The following is a 21,024-nucleotide window of genomic DNA, read 5'->3' as shown; positions in this document are numbered from 1 at the left end:
TAATGATCAAAGACTTAAAAGAATTTATGGCTAAAAAGTGAAGGTCTTATGGGCCTGGCTCTGTTTTGTATTGAGGAAAACCAATCAAATTGGTAGATAATAGTATGTCCAGAGTTTACAATGAAAGTTTAGACAGGAAACAGATTTTCCTGGAAACCCTAAGAATGGATAAAAATTACATTAAAAAACACACACACACACACACACACACACAAAAAACCCCTAGTTCATTTATTCATTGTAAAAGCACTTACTGAGTCCTTACTAAATACATAAAAGTGTTTATAGCCCTTTCTCTCATTTCCCAGAAAATAAACAAGCACATTGAGAAAATAAGTCTGTAGTTTTAGGTTTTGCAGCATACTTAATCTACCAAACTAACTTAAAACAAACAGCTGAGGAGGCACCACTATTTGAATAGTAACTAAGTTCTTTCCATATCAGAAAATTCTGAATATCATAAACTGTATAATGTCTTGAGGAAAAAATAAGACAAATATAGTATATTTTTTAAATATCAAGCTTTACCTTAAAACACAGAAAGAATAACATTAAATCAACGAGCAAACTGTTCTCTTCTATAACTTCCTATGCTACTAAAATTAAGAGCCACTCAAAAGAGAATTTAAAGGCGGTAACTTTAAAATGTTTGAAATTTAGAGTGGTAAAAAGGAATATTTTGAAGTAAGTTAATTGTTTCCTTATCTCTAAAACTAGAGGCCTGATGCACAAAATTCGTGCAAGGGGCTTGGCCCTTGCAGCCCCGGTGGCTGCCCCAGCTTTGTCCGGAAGGTTGTCCAGACTGTCGTTCTGCTGTTTGGCCATCCAGTCTAATTAGCATTATGATGTTACTATAGATTATGATTCCAAATATCAGCTACATAGTCAAAAAATGGAAAGCATTCTTACTTCCTGATGGTAAAGCAAACTAAACCATAAAAGCTAGCCAACCTCAAGAATTATTTATTACTAGAGGCCCAATGAATGAAGATTTGTGCAAGAATAGGCCTTCCTTCCCCTGGCTGCCGGCACTGGCTTCCCTCTGGCACCCAGGACCCGGGCTGCTTTGCTCCAGCTGCTGCCAGGCACCCGGGACTCGGGCTGCTTTGCTCTAGCCACTGCCCACACCCCTGATGGGTGTCTGCTGGGGCTGGGGGTGGCATGCAGTCCCTTCCTGCCCATCTGCGCGCGCAGCTCCTCCTGAGCGGTCATGATGCAGCATCCTCCTGAGCCGGTTGTGATGCCTGGCTAATTTGCATATTACCACTTTATATAGAGATGTGCTCAGTACCATGGAAAATTCTATGATGTATCTAATTCAACCCTCACAACACTACCAGGAGAAAAGTTCTATTATTATTTACACATTCAGAAGAAAAGACTGAGTCATAGGTATATTAGATAACTTACCCATAGTCACAAAATGGTAGAAAGGCAATTTAAACTCAAATAATCTGACTTTGAGACTGACATATTAACTAATGCAATGCAAGACTATTCCTAAGAATTAAAAAACAAAATGAATCAACTTCACATAAAATTAAAGAATGATAAGTAAGATCAGGATAGGAAATATATTTAAAAATTATGATTAGGATAACAACTATTTTTCTTTACTTGGCTCAAAGGGTTATTACTCTGACGTGTCAAGACAGACAAAAAAGCCACCATTCCTTACTATAGAAATGTGTAAATCCAGATTAGAAGGGTCACCCTTAGGACTTAACAACTAACTTCTTTGGTACTACACACTGAGCTCCTTGTTTTCATTTGTGAATGTTTTTCAGTTATTTACATATTAATTCTATATGTTAATTCTATTATAAAGTCTATACCATAAACAATGAACAGGTTTTTCAGTTATAGTGGTCCTTTTTTCATCCCCTCAAATTCTCAAATATAAAAATAAGCCTTTCTTCAAAGAGTTGGGATAAATCCAAATTATGTTTCATTTGAGTCCTGCCACAAATGATTACTCTGAAAGTTTCCTCAAAGGACATCAACTCAAAAAAATCCACTTGCTTTTTCCCATGTCACACTTGCATTTTTAAATTTCTTGCTCAAATAATGCTATATCAATGCATTAATAAGTGAAACACAGTTCACTCCCAAATTTGCTTCAATAAAACAAGGTTACAACGGAGCACATGGCAATAACACTGACAAAGGAACTGACAGTGCTTTACTTTTATGGTGGATACACAGCGCCCTCTGCTGCACAAGCTGAAGAAATGTCAACCAAGCTAAGTTAAGTCCCAAGGTTATCTGAACCCAAATGAAAAGCATGGGGCTTCTTGAAAATAAATAACTGAGACTCATATTTCACTTTGTTTTTTCAAATTACCATTGTAAAGATTTTAAAATTCTCTTTATACAGTGATGTATCTTCCTCCACACAATCCTAAACTTCTCAGTCTGACCCTTTCTGTCATCTATATTTATACGATAGAACAATGTATTAGGATCAAGTCCCCAAAAGACCCCAGTGAAATGACATCTTGGTATTTCCTTTCTCTCTAGACCTCTCACACCAGAGAACTGAACGTAGATGTATCAGTGGAACTCTGATTATAATTTCAAATCAAAGCTGAGTTATAGTGTTTAAACTTGCCCAAACTGACAAATGAGAACAGAAGACAAAAGGTGTTATTTTTTTAAAATGGGAGAAATCTTACTTTTCATTAAAAAATGATCCACTAACACCAAGAGACTGTACAGTTACACAAGACAATCTAAAGCTCTAAATAGTTAAAATGTTATAGTCTGTATTGAAAGTATAATGGACCCAAATATCCAATGGAAGCTGCTTCAGGATATTCAAGGCATTTTTTAACTATAGGCACAGAAATGTACTTCCTGCAATAAATGACATTTAAAATGCATTCTGAATATATAGTAGTTGTCTAAACTACAAAAAGTCTTTTTACAACATATATGTAATTAATATAACTTGAAACTGCTTTGAAATATACAAACTGTTAGTAAAAGACACAAATATTTTAAAATAAATCATTATCATTTTTAAAAATTGAAGAATGTATTATACTTCCAGTTGCCTAACAGAACCAGACTTTCCTTATATAACCTAATTTCATTCAAATTAAACCTGAAAATTAAAAACATCTACCCTAGCGAGGAAGACTTAAGATGCCAACTGTATGATATACGTCTGGATAAAATAATTATAAAAAAGTTAAGAAAAAAAATCACTCAAAAAATGCTTTTTTTAAAAAAGACAATGTGCCTTTCACTTAGTACATTTTAAGGAAAGTTTTTTTTTTTAAAGGCAAATTTGAAGCACCCTCTAGTGGAAAACTAGTAACAAAAAGTTAAAGCTCTGTTTCTGAAATTTTGTAATTCAATTGCCATAAAACAAGTAACTATAACCTGGGCCAAAAAAAGTAGATTAGGCAGACTCCTCTTTCCAAATGATTCCCTCCCCCCCTAAACAGAGCAATTCTTACAGAAAAAAAAGTCTATTATTTATCAATTCCCTCCCCCCAAATATATCTGCATACAAGATCTGCGAATGTAACATCATAGATGTATGCTACTCTATACATTAAAGATCACATTGTTATAAAAAATGATTAAGTCAAAGAAACACATGGAATCACTCTGGTAGCTTGTTCCATGTGGTTAACAGATTCAACCAGAAAGAGAACTAAGGAAACAACCCAGAGCACTTCTTCAAAACTACAATTCTCTCCAAACACATGGTAACATTTCATAAGTAGCTTTTGCTAAACTAACAAACTAGGTGACAACCCCCAGGGCAATCCAGCTACAGTCCTTCGGTCTTGGTTATTAAAGCCATTGCCTGGCACAGACAAGGTTCCCACGTGCAAGTTCTACCACAGATGGTTTTTACATTAGTAATTTAAAACTGAGTAGATGAAGTACCAGATTATGTGAATTAACAGGGTTATCCATTAATAATTAGATGGCATGCTACGTATTATGTAAATTCTTAGCATCATAATTTGGAGGAATACTAACAAAACAGAAAATGTCCTTAACTGAGAGACCATTTAAAAAAATAATTTAAAATCTATTTTCTGAGGAAGGCTAAAAACAGCAGAATTATTTAGCCTAGGGAAGAAAAGAGTTACATAGAAGAGCAGATAATTGACTACTGATTTATTGATACTTTAACCAGCTGTTATCAAGGCTCTAAGTCATGGTGGCTAGCTGCAGGAAACTGAATCTTGAATGGGAGAAGATGAATATAAGAAATCAACACCTTTCATTAGGGTCAGGATTTGTGTTTTATTCAATACCTGCCACATAGTAGGTGCTCAATAAATATTTACTGAATTATATAAAAAAGAAACTTCAGCTAGTGATGACTAGTATAAAGAAAACAAAACAAAATAATCAATAGAGAGTAATGGGAAAGGGTGGGGTGGCAGGTATGTTATTTCAGATCGGAGAGTTAGAGGAGGATCCTTTTAAGGAAATGCTATGAGAACTTAGACTTAACAACCAAAGTCAGACTTGCAAAGATCTGGAAGAACTTTCCAGGAAGAGGAAATAGGGCGCTGGCTGAGGCAAGAGTGGTTTGACATTGAAACATTCAGGCTGGTCATGTGGGAAAGCCATGGCAGCCACAGTAAAAAGTCAAGATTTTACTCAAACAGTTTGGGCAAAAGAAAGCACATAACCTCTTGATCTATTTTGGAGGTAAGGAGTAGACATGATTTGCTGACAGGTCAAATATGTGAGATAAGGCCAAGGAGTATTAAAAATGTCTCCTAAGTGTGGTGCTTAAACAACTGGGTGGATAAGGCTACTTAATGAGATGGGAAAGCGAGGTGAAGAGCAGGTTTCAGACAGGTGATGGAGGAAGGGGACAACTTTTACAATTAGCGATATAATTTGGAGTTCAGGTAAGCGGTTATATATTTCGGTTTGAAGCTAATAAAATAGACTGAGGTAAAGAGCTGTAAGTTTGGAAGTTGTTTCCAGAGATGTTTAAAGCCATGGGGCAAAAGAGTTATCAAGAAGTAGGGGGAGGGGGAGGAATTTTTCCATGGAAAAAACAAAGAATTAAAGATAGAAGTTAAAGTAAGTTCACTCCAGCTAGTGTCGCTCAGTGGTTGAGCATTGACCTATGAACCAGGAGGTCATGGTTCGATTCCAGGTCAGGGCACATGCCTGGGTTGTGGGTTTGATCCCCAATAGGGGGAGTGCAGGAGGTACTCATCAATGTTTCTATCTCTTTATCCCTCTCCCTTCCTCTCTCTCTAAAAATCAATTTATAAAACCAACATAAAGTAAGTTAAGTTTGCTGAGAATTTAGTAAGAGAAAGAACACTTTAACATTCTAACTAGAGTTGTACAAAAAGGGAATGGACTGCCTACACACACCATGACTGTCCACCAAAGGAGGGTTTTAAGAAACAAGGGCTAGATGACCATCTGGAAAATTACTACTAAAGTGATTCCTATAAAGCAGCGGTTCTCAACCTGTGGGTCCCAACCCCTTTGGGGGTCAAACGACCCTTTCACAGGGGTCGCCTAAGACCATCGGAAAACACATATATAATTACATATTGTTTTTGTGGTTAATCACTATGCTTTAAATATGTTCAATTTGTAACAATGAAAATACATCCTGCATATCAGATATTACATTACGATTCATAACAGTAGCAAAATTACAGTTATGAAGTAGCAACGAAAATAATTTTATGGTTGGGGGTCACCACAACACGAGGAACTGTATTAAAGGGCCGCGGCATTAGGGAGGTTGAGCACCACTGCTATAAAGGATGGGAGTTTCCCGTAGATGGCCTTCAAAGGTACCATATGCAGGGGTGGGGAACCTCAGCACTCGGCCCATATACAGCCCATGAATTCACTTGGTCTAGCCTTGCCATGGCATTAGGAATGAGTTAACTAAATGTCTCAACAAATATGTATATAGCACAGGCTAATTTTTAAGTTGATAATTTTGTATGGCCCGAGAATGATGTTATAAATAGCCAAATGGCCCTTAGCAGAAAAAAGTTTCCCCACCCTTGATTTAAAGGGACTTTTAAGACAATGATTTACCTTCACTTATGCATATTATGTTGTTACTAAGGTAAAAAGATTCCAAGGTAAAAGAAAAAAAATCACTGGCATATAAAATGTCTATCTGCTAGTAGCCATTATACGTTACCTGTTTTTGTTAGCAAAAGGTTATCCAAGTGCCTGTCTCCAACTCCAAGTATATATGTAATCACACAATATCCAGCTGCAATAACAGTTAAAAAAACAAACAGTGAATAACACAAGCAAACCAGGTTATATGGAGTGCTGAATACAAAAGCAATGTGTGCTGCTTTAATTTCAAATTGCTTACTACTGTTTTTGATTTCTCACCTAAATTCTCAAATTAAATTTATAAGCTTTGACTCTATGAAGTTTATTATTTGCAACTCAAAAGAAATTACTATTTGCAACAGAAAAAAAACATCGTGTAGAATTTTGTCAAATTATAAAAGCCACTTGTTTCAAAAGTGAAACCAGGTTTCAGGTCTACCATTTCTCATTTATTAGACATGCGTTAAAGATGATGTGAAAAAAAAGTGTCTACAGAAATGCATATAATGAGTCAGTCATCCCGCAATCGTGCTGTCTACAAGATAACAAAGTAAATGCAGGGTTTAAAAAAAACAACAACAAAAAAACCTTTACAGAAACAATTCTGAAGTGCCAGCCAAAAGAAAATAAATGAATTCATTTAAGCAGTAAAGACATTTATGAAATTCACAATAGGACTTGTACCTCATTATTACTATTAATCAAAACCACTAATGACTTCTTTTATCAACATTTTATATATCTTAGTCTTCTTACAGAGCATTTTTATGCCTCCCCCAAATCCACATGTTGGAATCCTAATGCCAAAGTGGTGGTATTTATAAGGTGGGGCCTTTGGGAAGTCCTTAGGTGATGGGGGTGAAGCCCTCATGAATGGGATTAGTGGTCTTGTAAAAGAGACACGACAGACTCCCTAGCCCCATCCACCACATGACACAAGAAGTTTTCAACCCAAAGATGACCCTCAGCTGACCATACTGGTACCCATGGTTGGAATTCCAGCCTCCAGAACTGGTAATATTGTTATAGTAGCCTGAAGGGACTGAGACACCTTAACACATTCTAAATGTGTATGGATATGGAAATCGCAGAGTAGCCTACTTCCCTTCATTCTAACATATCAATGGAAGGAAATAGTCTGTCAAACTTACCACAGCTTTTAACATACGTGTCCATTACCTCAGCACTGATCCCATAGGGCCCATTGTCACTTGGTGCATATTTTCTAAAAAAGTTCTGAAAAGATAGTATTTTACATATTAACAAATTCAATATAATTCTTAAATACAATAGGCATTTCGAAACTGTAAATAATTACCATAGGTATCTGATCCAAAATTTAGTCTGTAGTTATAAAATGTGGATTTTAGGAAGTATATTCCACAGGAATAAGTCTATTGCTATGCTTACAAACTGTTAAGACAAAACAAACAAACAAACAAAAAACACACATATATGCTTAAAGAAAGAACAATAAATTACTGCTGTATCGCCATCCTTAACATATCACTTGTTTCATCTTTCTTCTGAAAGTAAATATGAGGGCTGTGGGATTTTTTTATATCATACATTCTCCTGAAAATGAACATGAATTGCTGTTGTTTTTAATTACAGTAAACACTTGTTATCCAGTGGGGGTTCCACATACATAGATTCAACCAGCCGCAGACCAAAAACATTTGGGGGGAAAAATGTTACCTGTTGCAAAACCTGAGGCTTGAAGGGTATGTCAGGTGATTCCCAGACCTCCGATAGGTTTGATTTGGTAGATGGAGTCACAGACTCAACATATAGTTGTAGCACGAATAAGATTTATTATAGCAATAAGCACCCTCTGCCTAGCAACTATCAAAATTTTAAAAGGAAAGCAGGTTGATTGCTATAAATTATATTATTTTATACAGCATAGGCACAGCAAACCACCCTTATCAGTTATGGAACAGAGGGAACACACTGAAAGCCAAATTTCCTGATACAAGCCAAGGGCTGCCTGTGCAATCCATCAGGCCTTCTAAAGACAGTAGCCTTGGCTTGCACAGAGGGTTAAGCAGTCACTCAATGTTCATAGCGAAAAAGCAGCAGAGCCAAACTTCAACCCCAGGCAGTTTGATGTTCTGACCCTGAGCTTTTAACCACTGTACATAACTGTACCCCAACATAAGAACAGAGTAACCACTTGCTCTGCCAAGAAATCAGAGTAATGCTTTCCTGCAAATCTAAACTCCATACTGAATTAGGGACACTTTAAATCGAAAAAGACAAAACACACTGTAGCAAATGTCCTCTATCAAGCCCCTGTTGTATTATCTTTCATCTCAGGTGTATCGATTATTCTGTGAGAATATCATTCATTTTTCTCACATAGAGAAAAGGAAAAATTATATTTAAAAGTTAACAAAAATAAACCAGTAAGATATAATAAGAACAAACCCATATATTTAAAATGTAAAAAATCCCAAAATACACATGGCTTAGTCCTAGGATCTACTTGCCTTTTCTTATATTAAAGGAGGCAAAGATGTTGCAAGAGGAGGACAGGGGCCTGAGAAAATAATTGTACAAAAATGCACAAGCAAGAGTATCACTAGAGCACTAAACAAAAATTCGAGATAATCGAACTGTTCATTAATGGTTAAATGACAATATTTCCACACTTTGAAATGTAGCCATAAACTTAAGGCATTTTTAATTTGTTCACCAATTAATTACTGATCTCCTATTATGTCCTAATTATGTCTCATATTTGAGAACCTCTATGTCCTAAAATGGAAGAATTTCCAAATGTTAGCATTGTTTACTTCTGAGGAAATGAAAAAATACTTGCAGGAAAAAGGGTGATAAAAGGAGACTTTCATTTTAACTTACATACTTTTATACAGCTTGAAATTTTTATAACAAGAATATATTCATGAATTCTATAAATCTTTAAATAAGTATCATACCTGAATGCTTCCTTCTGTATCAAGAACTTCAGCAACAGGAACTGACTGGATAAACTGCATGAAGCCTACACAGAAATAAATGCATAGCCCTGAGCTAAGTTATTAAGCAATAAAAATAAAGGTTCTGCTAAGAATAACCTTCATTTGCAAATGTATACACTACATACCTGAATAACTCTAAAAGGTCTGTAAACACTATTTAGATTCATTCTGGTGGTTATCTCAAAGGATAAGGTAACTTTTAAAAAAAATAAGCTAATTTAATCTGTATGTTTCTCTAGGCCAATTTCTATAATTGTACACAAGGAACACAAAAACGTAAGAAGCCAAACTTCTTAAATCTGGCATAAAAATTTCTTCTTTCTGTATTCTGTATATTTTAAACAAATCAATTAAAAATTTTCCATTCCACATTTAAAATCACTTTAAGAATCTGAAATTGTGCCGAAACCGGTTTGGCTCAGTGGATAGAGCGTCAGCCTGCGGACTGAGAGGTCCCGGGTTCGATTCCGGTCAAGGGCATGTACCTGGGTTGCGGGCACATCCCCAGTGGGGGATGTGCAAGAGGCAGCTGATCGATGTTTCTCTCTCATCGATGTTTCTAACTCTCTCTATCTCTCTCCCTTCCTGTGAAAAATCAATAAAATATATTAAAAAAAAAAAAGAATCTGAAATTGTGTAATATCAATCACCTAACCTTAAAACTGTATTCTGTTCATTAGCTTTTTTATTTAATACTCCATCTTCTACCTTTTAATGGGAATGATAGAAGAAAAGTGTAAATCCTTTAAACTACCAAAAAGAAGAGGGGGCGATAGTATACAGGAGAACAAGAAGAAAAATCTGGGAACAGCAGGAATATAAAACAACAAATACATTAAAAAAATCAAAGTTGAATGATGGAAAGAATTTCAGGATCATAAACAATCATGATCTGGTTTTGGTGAGCCTCCTATCAGCTATTTGCATGCAAATTAAGAGATTGGATACTCTTTTAGAATATGAAATGTCTCATCCATTACTATATCATAAACACGAAATAGTCTTCATTAATTCACTTAAAATTTGTTATTGTTTCTTTACTATATAGCAAGAACTTTGCCAGGTAAAACATAGAGCCTTGACCATGCCTTCATAGACCAAGCTTTAAACTTACAAGCTTGCAAGTTTTATTGGGATAAATACTACAGATGAAAGAGTACTATGAAAGAGAATAGTGTACAAGCATGTCAAACTCACAGCCACTGGGCCGCATGCCTCTTTTAAATAACATGAGTTTGACATTCTGGGTAGGAGAACTAAATTACAATAGAGAACAGAAGGCATCTGGCAATTTGAGCCATGTTTTGAAGGATAATGAGTTAACAGGTAAAGCTGTGGAGGAAAGAATGTAAAAGATAATGAACACAGCTATGTGAAAGCCTGAGGGCTGAAAGACCACAGTGCATGGAGAAAAGGGAAGGTGGTCAGTGTGGCGAGAGCCCCAGAAGCAGGGGTGAGAGGCAAAGGACAGGCTTCAGGGGCAGGCGCAGGGGGAATGTCGCTCTGCAGAACTAAGCTGTGGCTTTTGCCTTCATCCCAAGAGCAAGTGAAAGCTAATAAATCAAGTTAAGCAAGATAGTCAAAGACCATATCTGCATTTTTAATAAGCTTATTGAGAGGAAAATGAGAAGAATTATTAAATTATCAAAAAGATTTGGGCCGAAACCGGTTTGGCTCAGTGGATAGAGCGTCGGTCTGTGGACTGAAAGGTCCCAGGTTCGATTTGGGTCAAGGGCATGTACCTGGGTTGCGGGCACATCCCCAGTAGGAGGTGTGCAGGAGGCAGCTGATCGATGTTTCTCTCTCATCGATGTTTCTAACTCTCTATCTCTCTCCCTTCCTCTCTGTAAAAAATCAATAAAATACATTAAAATAAAAAAAAGATTTGGAAGTGGATTGGGAAAGGCAGGAAACCTGAGATATAACTTGTTTCTCTGGGTATCTAAAGGTATGCAACTCTAAGAGAAACAAGACTATGGACTTCACAACAGGCGTTCCTAGGGAATCTCGCTCCAGCTTCCAGAGGATATTCAATGTCAAAAAGCTGTGGATGCTATCAATCCATATAGAAAATCAGGTAATTAGTGGCTTTAATTAGCAAAGCACAGTACAAAGCCGCTCTAGTAGTAACTGAAATGATGATTCAGGACACAGATTGCTATGTAAGAAATCACTGTGAATTATAACCAGCTTTGAATGCAAAGAAAGGTTTTAGTTTTTATTCCAAATATGATGTTTAATGATTGGAGAGGAAGAGAGGCAAGGAGAGAGGCAGGCAGGCCAGCCCAGCTGGTCTTCAGTGCTGCAAATGAGTTCCAGTTCTAGCATTTTTAATACCTTTCAATTAAAAAAGGAGAAGTATACTCATTGACATTGAAATAGACCACCACAGTGTAAACTAAACTTACCATGTTTTGTACTGGTGGCTAATACTTTATAGGGTGTTAACTTCAAATCCAGATTTTCTTTCCGCAGTAGCTGTTGGTCAAAAGGTAAAATACATGAACTACATGTAAAGATTGTTATGAAACAGTTTTACAGGCAAGTATTATAGCAATTTAATAAATAAGAGTCAGGAAGTGAACCTAAACTAAGATTTAACTAAATTCCTTAGTTAATTTAACTTTCATGATCAAAATAAATTTATTAAGCACTTACTGGATGGTGTGCCAATTTTTTATCTTAATCTAAATCACTGTCGGTTTTCAATGAACAGTAGACTTCCTCCTACAAATTTATGCAGGTTTTTTTTTTCTGCTCATAAAGTATTTTAGACTCAGAAAAAAAGAACTAAAAGCAAATATGTTCCTTTAAAATCCTGGGATAGGGATGGGATTTGAAAATGATCTAGTTGACTAAGAGGAAGGAAATTACTAAATCCAACATTGAACCAATTTAGTTGGGAAAAATGTTTTTATAAAAAGAAACACATGCAGTTTCATTTTATCTCTGTCTCAAGAGCCATTCTGCAGTGCACAAAACAGCTGAATTTGTTCAAGGTCAAGTGGAGACTGCTGAGCTTTCTGTGTTGTACTTGAGATGTTACAAATATGTCCTGTGTCCATATACAGCATATGTACTAAACCAGTTTTCTAAAATGAAGTAATGTTCCCCACCAACATAAGGCTATGTTCACCTTGTCCATGAGTGAAATGATTTGAAGAATAAGTTGATCTTGGCGTAAGTCATCCCCATGCTTAAATATAACTGGGTATTTGCCTCCATCTTCTGTCTTAAAGAACAACTGTGCAGGCATAAGGGCACTCTGGAAATAAAAATATTGCTTTCAAATTTGGATATAAGTTAATGTATGAAAACTGACTACACGCAGAAGAAAATGCTGACATGTAAGATTTGCCAACAGGTAAACAGGACCTGAGAAACAAGATGGTTGACAGCAAGAGGCATTAGGGAACGCTGGAGAAAACAGTGAGCTAGCTAATAGCCAGGACTATTGGGCATACGGAGCACAAGCTCTGGACTCAGTCACTAGATTTCATCTAATTAAGTGAAAGATTCTAGTTATTCTAGAATAAAAAATAAAGGTATTTGAGATCACCCTTCATTTCATAAAAAAGTAATTTAAGTCTCAAAACTGCAAAGCCAGTCATATACCTGCCATTAGGATCTTGACTCTATCTGGGGCATTTTAATGCTGTACTGTTTTACCTCATTTACTCCAATATGTCTCTAACAGTACAAATAATCATGGCGAGCACATCTCCTCTTTATCATGCATGGTGCGGGACTCTTGACCCTCTCTAGTTTCAGATTGCCTTAGCAGCTATGCAGAGGAGGTGTTAGTTTTATCTCACAAGTGAGGAGACAGGAGAAAAATGTGTGCAAGGTCATCCAGCTCATATGGGGCAGAGCCTGAATCCATGACCATGTCATTACGATGCCCAGCAGATAATGATGCTGCACAGGTCATGATAGGTCCTGTGGCACAACTGGAGAAGACAGCTACCACCAGCTGGCTATTTTTAACTATCCAAGAGTTGGCTGGTCAAAAGAAAGCCTAGCATGCCCTCAGGACTAAAGAGAATTACTGCACTACATAAAAATATGAAGGAGAAAGTTAAGCCATAAGAACAGGTTGAGCAATGTTAAAAAGGTTAACTGGGACTCATATCTAACCAAGTGAACCTATGAACTGAATGCATAATATAAGGTTTTCAATTTAACTTTTTAAATAAAAGATCAAATGGGAAAAAAGTAGATGTGACTCTTATTAAAAAGTAGTTAAAAAAATTAAAGATTAAAAAACAACCCAGATATATATAAAAATACTTTACACATTTCATACTTAAGTGCCTACTGGTAATATAAGATCTGAAATCAAAGCACTGTTAAATAAAGGGTACCTTTTCCCCTAGCATTACTAAATCAAATACAGGTATTACCTGCAGTGTTCTAGCTTTAAAGAACTAGGTTCCAATCATCCATGTTAAAAATCCATCATGATTACCTTGAATAGTGTAGCTGTTTCTGGGATTATTCCTCTAATTTTCACCTGGGGTTCTAGAGGCAATGGGATAAGTTCCACATCTGACAAGTTCATCTTTTCATTATCTCCAAGCAATGCCTGTAGTCTCTCATTCTAGAAGAAGGCAGGAAGGATTAATTAGGTTAAACTTTTTTAAAAAGTAGTTTATAAAACATGGTAAAGACATAAAGACTGATTCCGTTAACTTTAAAGTATCTGCAAAACACCACAAAAAATATGTGCCAAGTGAGAGCTGGCAGGGGCAGCATGCTCTAACAGGAGCACTCCTTGGATTATGAAGAGCTGGACTTGCACATGGTCAGAGAACACATTTCTCTTGCTCATCTGAGAATCAGGAATATACTCAAGCTAGACTTAAAGATTCCATTTTTGTTTTCAAATGATACTGAAGCCACAAAGAGAAACTAACTTCATTTGAAGCATAATTTTTGCATGACCAATTATCAAGCAAGAATTCCATGATGCTGCTCTTGTGCAAGTTTTGGGTTTAAAAAGTAAACTCAACCCTACCCAACTTGAATCCTACCGTTCATTGTTCATTAACTCTGACTGATCAAACTTCTCCTAAGAAATCATCATTTATTTTCTTCAGCTCACACCCACACTGCATTGAACCAACATTTCATGTCACAGTGAAATAGCTTCATCACTGAGCAACAGCTGTGCTATTTAGACCAAGTCCTTCCATTCCATTCCAAAATAATGTCCATTTCTTTGAATGCTGTGAGAGTCATGCACTCTTTGAACAGGCAAGCTTATTCTTTAAGGAGCAACTTGACTTGTCAGTCCCCGCAGCATAGAGCACTTGAACTGTGATGCTACTGAAAGGATATGTGCCTCAAAGGGAGAGCTCTGAATCAGTAAGACAGAAGTTCAGAAAAATGTTTAAAGGACCACCAAGACATAAATTAAATTCTTTCCCTTTAGTAAGACCTCAATTCTCCTTTTGAATCGGCAAGTTCAAGTTAAAATCAACTGAAAACTGGTATGAATTTCTACATATCCCCTACAAAAATCAGTAAGTCTACCGAACCAAATGCGCCATCAGACATATCTATGTATTTGAAAACCCAGCGGTGAATGGTGGAACGACCAGAAGAACCAGTCGACCAGTCACTATGACGCACACTGACCATTAGGGGGCAGACGCTCAATGAAGGAGCTGCCCCCTAGTGTGTGCTTCCACAGCGGAAGCAGCTGCTAGAGGCCCAGGGTGAGCCCGAGTCTCTGCACCTATCAAATACCTGAGACAATCCAGACTCTGGCCTGACCCCACCACCAGCTGATGCAGGCCCCCTAAGGTGTGTTCTAGAAAGAGTGCGGGGAGCTGGCACAGGCGGATGGCAAGAGAGGACGTGACTGTGGACTCCCCCAGGGAGGCTGTCCTAATGACTGAGGATCCTGGAGCACGGCTGCCCTGAACATCCCCGATGGTGTCACTGACCTGGCATCACACATTAAGAACATTCACCGAGTGACTTTGGGGTGCAAAGCTTTCTGCCAGGTTCCTCCAGGACACAGAACACGCCTTTACCCAAGACATTACCCTGAAATATCAGCTCACATTAATTGCCTCTTTCAGCAGCCACTCACAGGGCGGGTCCACAGCCACTAGGCCAGCCGTGGGCAAACTACGACCCGCGGGCCAGATCCGGCCCATTTGAAATGAATAAAACTTAAAAAAAAAAAAAAAAGACCGTACCCTTTTATGTAATGATGTTTACTTTGAATTTATATTAGTTCACACAAACACTCCATCCATGCTTTTGTTCCGGCCCTCCGGTCCAGTTTAAGAACCCATTGTGGCCCTCGAGTCAAAAAGTTTGCCCACCCCTGCACTAGGCTGACCAGGATGAGCAGCGCTCCCACAGTGGGCCAATGCCTGCAGGCCACGCCCCCCCCACCAGTGCACGAATCCGTGCACTAGGCCTCTAGTACTAATATAAAGTAACGTTAACTAATTTGAATATCTAGTTATACCATCATAACCAATTTCTAGTTGATGTGCTGGTAAACAGTAAAATAGCCAGAAGCAGATAATAAAAGAAGGGCCAGAAATCCAGCCACTTCTTCCTACCTCCACTGCTCTAAGCCCTGGGGTCCAAGCCACCAACATTTCTCATTTTGATTCCTGCAGCAGCTTCCTGCTGCGCCTCTTCTTCAACCTCTGCCTCTTACAGTCTCTTATTAAAAACAACTAGAGTGCTGCTGCTAACAAGAAAGACAGCTCATGTCACTCCTGTTCAAACCTCCAATAGCTTCCACTCTCACTCAATGTTTAAGTTAAAGTCCTTAAAATTGTGTATATAATGTGTTTCCTCTATCCTATTTTCTCCCACTTAACCTTGTGAACATTATTCTATGCACATATCTCTGCTAGCAATTCTCTCTAGACCTGATCCCCTGTCTCTGAACTCATGACTCAATTTTTCACTTTTCCCTCTCTCCACTTGCATCTCACAAGCCTGGAGAACAAGAGGAACATGGATTGTGTTGTTAACATAGTAGAAAGGCCTGCCTACTATGGGATTAGGTGAAGCAGGGGTGGGGAATGCCCAGCCCACGGCTGTATAAAGCCCTTGAAATCATTTGGTCTGGCTCTACCAAGGCTTTAAGGGTCAGTTAATTAAATGTATGACCAAACATAGCAGGCTAATTTTTAAGTTGATAATTTTATATGGCCCACAAAAGATGTTTTAAATATCCAAATGGCCCTTGGCAGTAAGAAGGCTCCCCACCCCTGAGGTAAAGATATCAAGTGAGTCCTTCATATTACGTAGGCTATTGATTAGAAAACAGTAATGCATGAAGAACAGATGCCCAACTGTCCTCATCAAGCAAAAGCCTCGCTGTTGAGAGAAAGACCAATGTACAGGCCATGCATCAGAGTCAAAGCCAGTGCTGTCCGAAACAACTGTTCTGCAACCCTGGCTAAGCCACTCTGGACCTTCACTTTCACAGATAGATTCTAATCTAAATGATCTCTAGAGGCCCTTTCCATGTCAAATGGGTTATATTCTAGGATGCTAAGATTCTAAAATAAGAGCCAATAAAACACTATAGGTAAAATATAGACTCAAAAAATATGGGTAACACATCCCAATGCTAATCCTTGCTGAGGACACTGGACAAATTAACTTAACTTCTCTATTCCTACTTTTCCTTACAGCTGGGAAAATAATAATAGTACCTAACTTATAGGATTGTTGTGAGGATTAAGTCAATATATAAAACTCATAAAATAGAATTCCATACATAATCAGTATGCTTAAGTGTTCCTATTACTAAAATTAAGTAAGTTTTTCATAAAATACATCAACCCAAAAGAAAGTACCAAAACTCAGAATTTTATGATATCGAGACATTATTAGTCATAAATAAAAAGCAAATCCCATAGGTTTTACCTTTTTCTTACGATTTCCGCTTTCACGCTGCACTGCCTTCATTAGATGCACCAGCCGATCTACAAACGTCTGTTGTGCAGCCAGCAAGGAGCGCATAACTCTGACAGACTTGTCACCCTGAAGGTAGTCAACGGGAAGGAAAATTAATTCTATGCAGCATAATGATCAGGGTTTCTTTAATAGCATGGGCGATCTTTATTTATTCTTCTAATAGCTGCAAACTTCAGTGCACAGTGTAATTGAAAAAGATTAATTATCTTGATTCAGAGATGAGAAACCTGCGATCTTAAACAACACCAGCTTTTCCACAGTTGAAATATTAAGTGAGTCTTCAGCAAATACTAGTCAATCAAAAACAGCACGGTTTTTTTTCTCACATACAACCATGTAACAAAATAGAATTCATTCACACAAAATGATTTCACTCATTGATTCAATAAATTTCTGGACGCCTATGATGTCTTTAGCAATGTGCTGGGGACATGGTAGCAACAATATTGGTAGAAGTAAAAATCTACCAAATAAAGGGTAAAGTTCTCAAATAGCAACATTTTATATGCTGGCTTAGTAAAATAAAAGTTATAATAACTAAATGCTATAAAGTCTTAGTGATTCCCAGTTCATAAAATATTATAAAATACAGTTAATTTTCCAATTACACTGGTAAGGACAGCTGGGAAAATACTATCACCCTCATTTTGAAGATGAAAAGATGTAAGCTCAGAGGAACTGATATTTCTTCACAGAGTGACAAATGCCATAAGTGAGAGAACTGAGATTAGAAAAGAGCACCAATTTGCTAATTAATTATTTGCTATTTGCTAATCAGTTTGATGTAGAGACACTGAGCTCTGAGGACTATATAAAAGTTTAGTCTCAAAGAGTTAAATAAGAGGTGTTTTAAATATTTAATAAGATGAAAGATAAAGGAGTAGTATTTCTGAAAATCGCAGATGGATGTGCTTTCTTTTCATTGCTATGTACCATATTTTCTCTTTAAATGACAAATGCTAAGCTGTGAGCTTTTAAATTTATTTCAATGGGTTATATATGATGTACAGTATGAAAATCACGCATCTATACCAACTTGCTTGTTTCATCAATAGCGAAATTTAGAGGGGTTGTCTGCCTCACCTTGGTACAACTGCTGGCTGAACTTTGACACTGCTGTAAGAGTCACAAACACCAAGGGAAAATGGATTTACATACCATCTCTAAAAAATGTTTAAGAAGGAAAATATATGGTGTATGGGAAGTTTCTGCAATATGACCACTAACAAGCTTTTTGGAACATACTTAGTTTTGAAAATAAAAATAGTAAACAGAGGTAGAAATGGAAAAGCAAAGTGTTGGGGTTTTTGGTTCCATGTATAGGTTTATTCATTGAATCAGGGATCAACAAAATTTCTGTAAAGGGCCAAGGAATAAATTCTTTAGGCCCACTGGGCATACACTTTCCATTCCAACTATTCAACTGCTAAGGTAGTGCAAAACGGGCCATGAAGAGTATGAAAACAAAAAGCATGACTAGGTTCCAATAACATTTCACTTAAGAACACTGAATTTGAATTTCACATAATTTTCCTATATCACAACAAATAATATTCTTCTTTTGACTCTTTTGAACCATTTGAAAATATAAAAACCATTCCCAGATCAAGGGACATATCAAAACAGGCAACAGGCCAGATCTGGTCCAGATTTGTCACCCTACGTTAAACGGTTACCTTCAACAATGCTTGGCTGAATCGTCTCATCACATTCAAGTACATCTCATGGGTCTTTGGGTCTCTCTGCTGAGTATCTTGATCTTCACATTCCACTATCACATACCTTAAAAATACGTTGTCATTCAGATGATGTGAAATGAATCTCAGGTTCATTTTGTAAATATTTATGCCTTTCCACTAAAAGATTAAATCACATTTGCAAAAATAATAAAATGGGAGTAATGAGGTATTTTATCATCACTCTTTTAAAAGTGGAAATATAAAGGCCAACATATACAACCATCTATAAAAGGTAAATAAATAACAGTAACTAATTTGCACAATATACTAGATTTTCTAAAAATTTTGGGATAAAAAAACAAAACAAAAACAACAAGCATTTTTCCCTATACTTTCTGAGGTACAGAATTGCTGGGTCATATGAGAGTTTTAGTTTTAATTTCTAAGAAACCTCCACACTGTTTTCTGTAGTCGCTGCACCAATTTACAGAGGTTCCCATCACAACTTTGTAAACACGGCCACATTTATGCACACAGATGCATATATCAAAAAAGTTTCAATGGATTATATAAGATATACAGTATGAAAATCATGCATCTATACCCACTTGCTTGTTTCATCAATAGCGAAATTTAGAGGGGTTGTCTGCTCCACCGTGGTACAATTAGCTGACTGTAGAGCTAAAATCGGAACACAGGACATTGGACTCCTCGGTCAGAATTCTTCCTGTTCTACTCAGCTTACTCCCATATTGTTTTATCTTGAGAAGCCACAAGAAACTTTTCAACCTTGTTACCTAATAGTGTTTTACAAATCTCAAGTCACAGCCACCGTATTTCCTTGTACTATTTCTGGGAAAGAGTATATTCAGCCATGTAGAAGGTAAATTTCATGAGAGCCGAGAGCTTACCCTTGGCACTTCCATGCCTGGCACCTAATATTCAATATATTATTGTTGAATGAATACATGACTTATCTCATGGATTTAACCATTATTTCTAAGTTGATAATTCTCAAATAGGTAAATACATTCCTTTAAACACACCTACGGATTAATTTTGATTTCATTATGTGGTCTGCTTTTACTTGCAAACTTGCACTATTCCCATTTTATGTATTCACACTTCAGTCAGGTCAATCCCCTGACTACCCTGTTGTGCTTCTGGTCATGTTGCAGTACTGTCCACAAACACCTTCCCATCTTCACCTTCCCACAGTCTACCCATCCTTCCAACAAAGGGCAATGCCCTATCTCTTTCAGGAAGTCTTCGCATGTCCTAACAACTTCTTCCTGTGTGTTTACGCATCAAACTCATTTACAAATGAGCAATACTGATGACCACCTTGTGCAGGCTCCTTGCTCGCCTAGACCACCAAGTAAACACAATGGTCACGGAGATTTCGTGTGATTGAGGGTATAGATTGCTGCTCAATATAAAGGTCAAGGATCAAACACCTCTCAAAATCATTTAAGCCAAAGTTCTGCTGCACAGAACAGTCCATATAAAATAAAAATAACAGTACCATTTCCAAATATGAAGTGTAGATTTAGATCATGACTAGAAAATGTAGATTTGAATCATTTCTGAATTCTCTGTTCAGAGCAGTAAGCTAAGTTTTACAAAGCACTCTAAGGTATTCCCTTGAAATCTGTCATCTTCAAGTAGAAAGGCAGACAAAACTATCCCGTTTGCCATTGTAAGATGACATCAGTGGACTACCTCTGTCCTGGCAATTTTGTTTTGTGGGGTAAATAACCTTTATTACCTTGAAAAGTCTTAAAAGTTAGAGAAAAACATGTCAAAGCATCCAAAGTTTACTTTCAATTCCATCATACTGGAATAGCTATAAAAATAAAACTCTGAAACGATTTATAGATCCTGATGCCCAACATTTCATAGATCGGAGACTATAACTTCTCTCTGTGGCTTAAAAGGTTGACACTATTCATTTTAAAAGGATTGTCTGCACAACAATAGGCCCCTAAGGGTTCAGCTAGAGCAGAAATCCCATTTAAATCACTAGAAAGGGAACAAATGAAAAAGGAAATTCAAAATGTTCAAAAGGAAATAGAACAATTAAAATGTATACCTGACCTACTGGACAGTTTTTCTAAACTCAGTCAAAAACAAGACAGTATTTTGTTTAATTCTGTCATGGAAAGGAAAATGCCTCATTGTTCTTAAAAAATAATGAGCTTTCAGAATGGAGATCTATTAATTCGTACTGTTTAAGCAAGCACAGTAAATTGAGCAGTAAAAATTAGAGATTATTTCTATAGTTAAAAATATATCAAGTAAGTGGAGAA

At 37.0% G+C, this 21,024-nt stretch overlaps 1 protein-coding gene across 3 annotated transcripts in view; it reads right to left on the bottom strand.

Annotated features, from left to right (window-relative positions):
- The window catches only part of PIK3C3 (phosphatidylinositol 3-kinase catalytic subunit type 3), an 84,536-nt gene that overhangs the window by 16,624 nt on the left and 46,888 nt on the right, over window positions 1-21,024 (bottom strand). For all 3 annotated transcript variants that reach the window (XR_009454203.1, XM_059707189.1, XM_059707191.1), the window contains 8 exons: window positions 18,713-18,818; window positions 16,986-17,102; window positions 13,543-13,674; window positions 12,211-12,339; window positions 11,483-11,552; window positions 9,033-9,097; window positions 7,242-7,326; window positions 6,167-6,241 (listed from right to left, as the gene is read on the bottom strand). Coding sequence is in view for 2 of the 3 variants with exons in the window: in XM_059707189.1 (XP_059563172.1) it covers window positions 6,167-6,241; window positions 7,242-7,326; window positions 9,033-9,097; window positions 11,483-11,552; window positions 12,211-12,339; window positions 13,543-13,674; window positions 16,986-17,102; window positions 18,713-18,818 (779 nt within the window). In the remaining variant the exon portion in view is untranslated. The remainder of the gene's footprint in view (window positions 1-6,166; window positions 6,242-7,241; window positions 7,327-9,032; window positions 9,098-11,482; window positions 11,553-12,210; window positions 12,340-13,542; window positions 13,675-16,985; window positions 17,103-18,712; window positions 18,819-21,024) is intronic.

The sequence above is a fragment of the Myotis daubentonii genome, chromosome 8 (genome assembly GCF_963259705.1).
Source record: "Myotis daubentonii chromosome 8, mMyoDau2.1, whole genome shotgun sequence".
NCBI lineage: Eukaryota > Metazoa > Chordata > Mammalia > Chiroptera > Vespertilionidae > Myotis > Myotis daubentonii.
The sequence above is the reverse complement of the archived record's forward strand: the minus strand, read 5'-3'. Positions and strand labels throughout refer to the sequence as shown.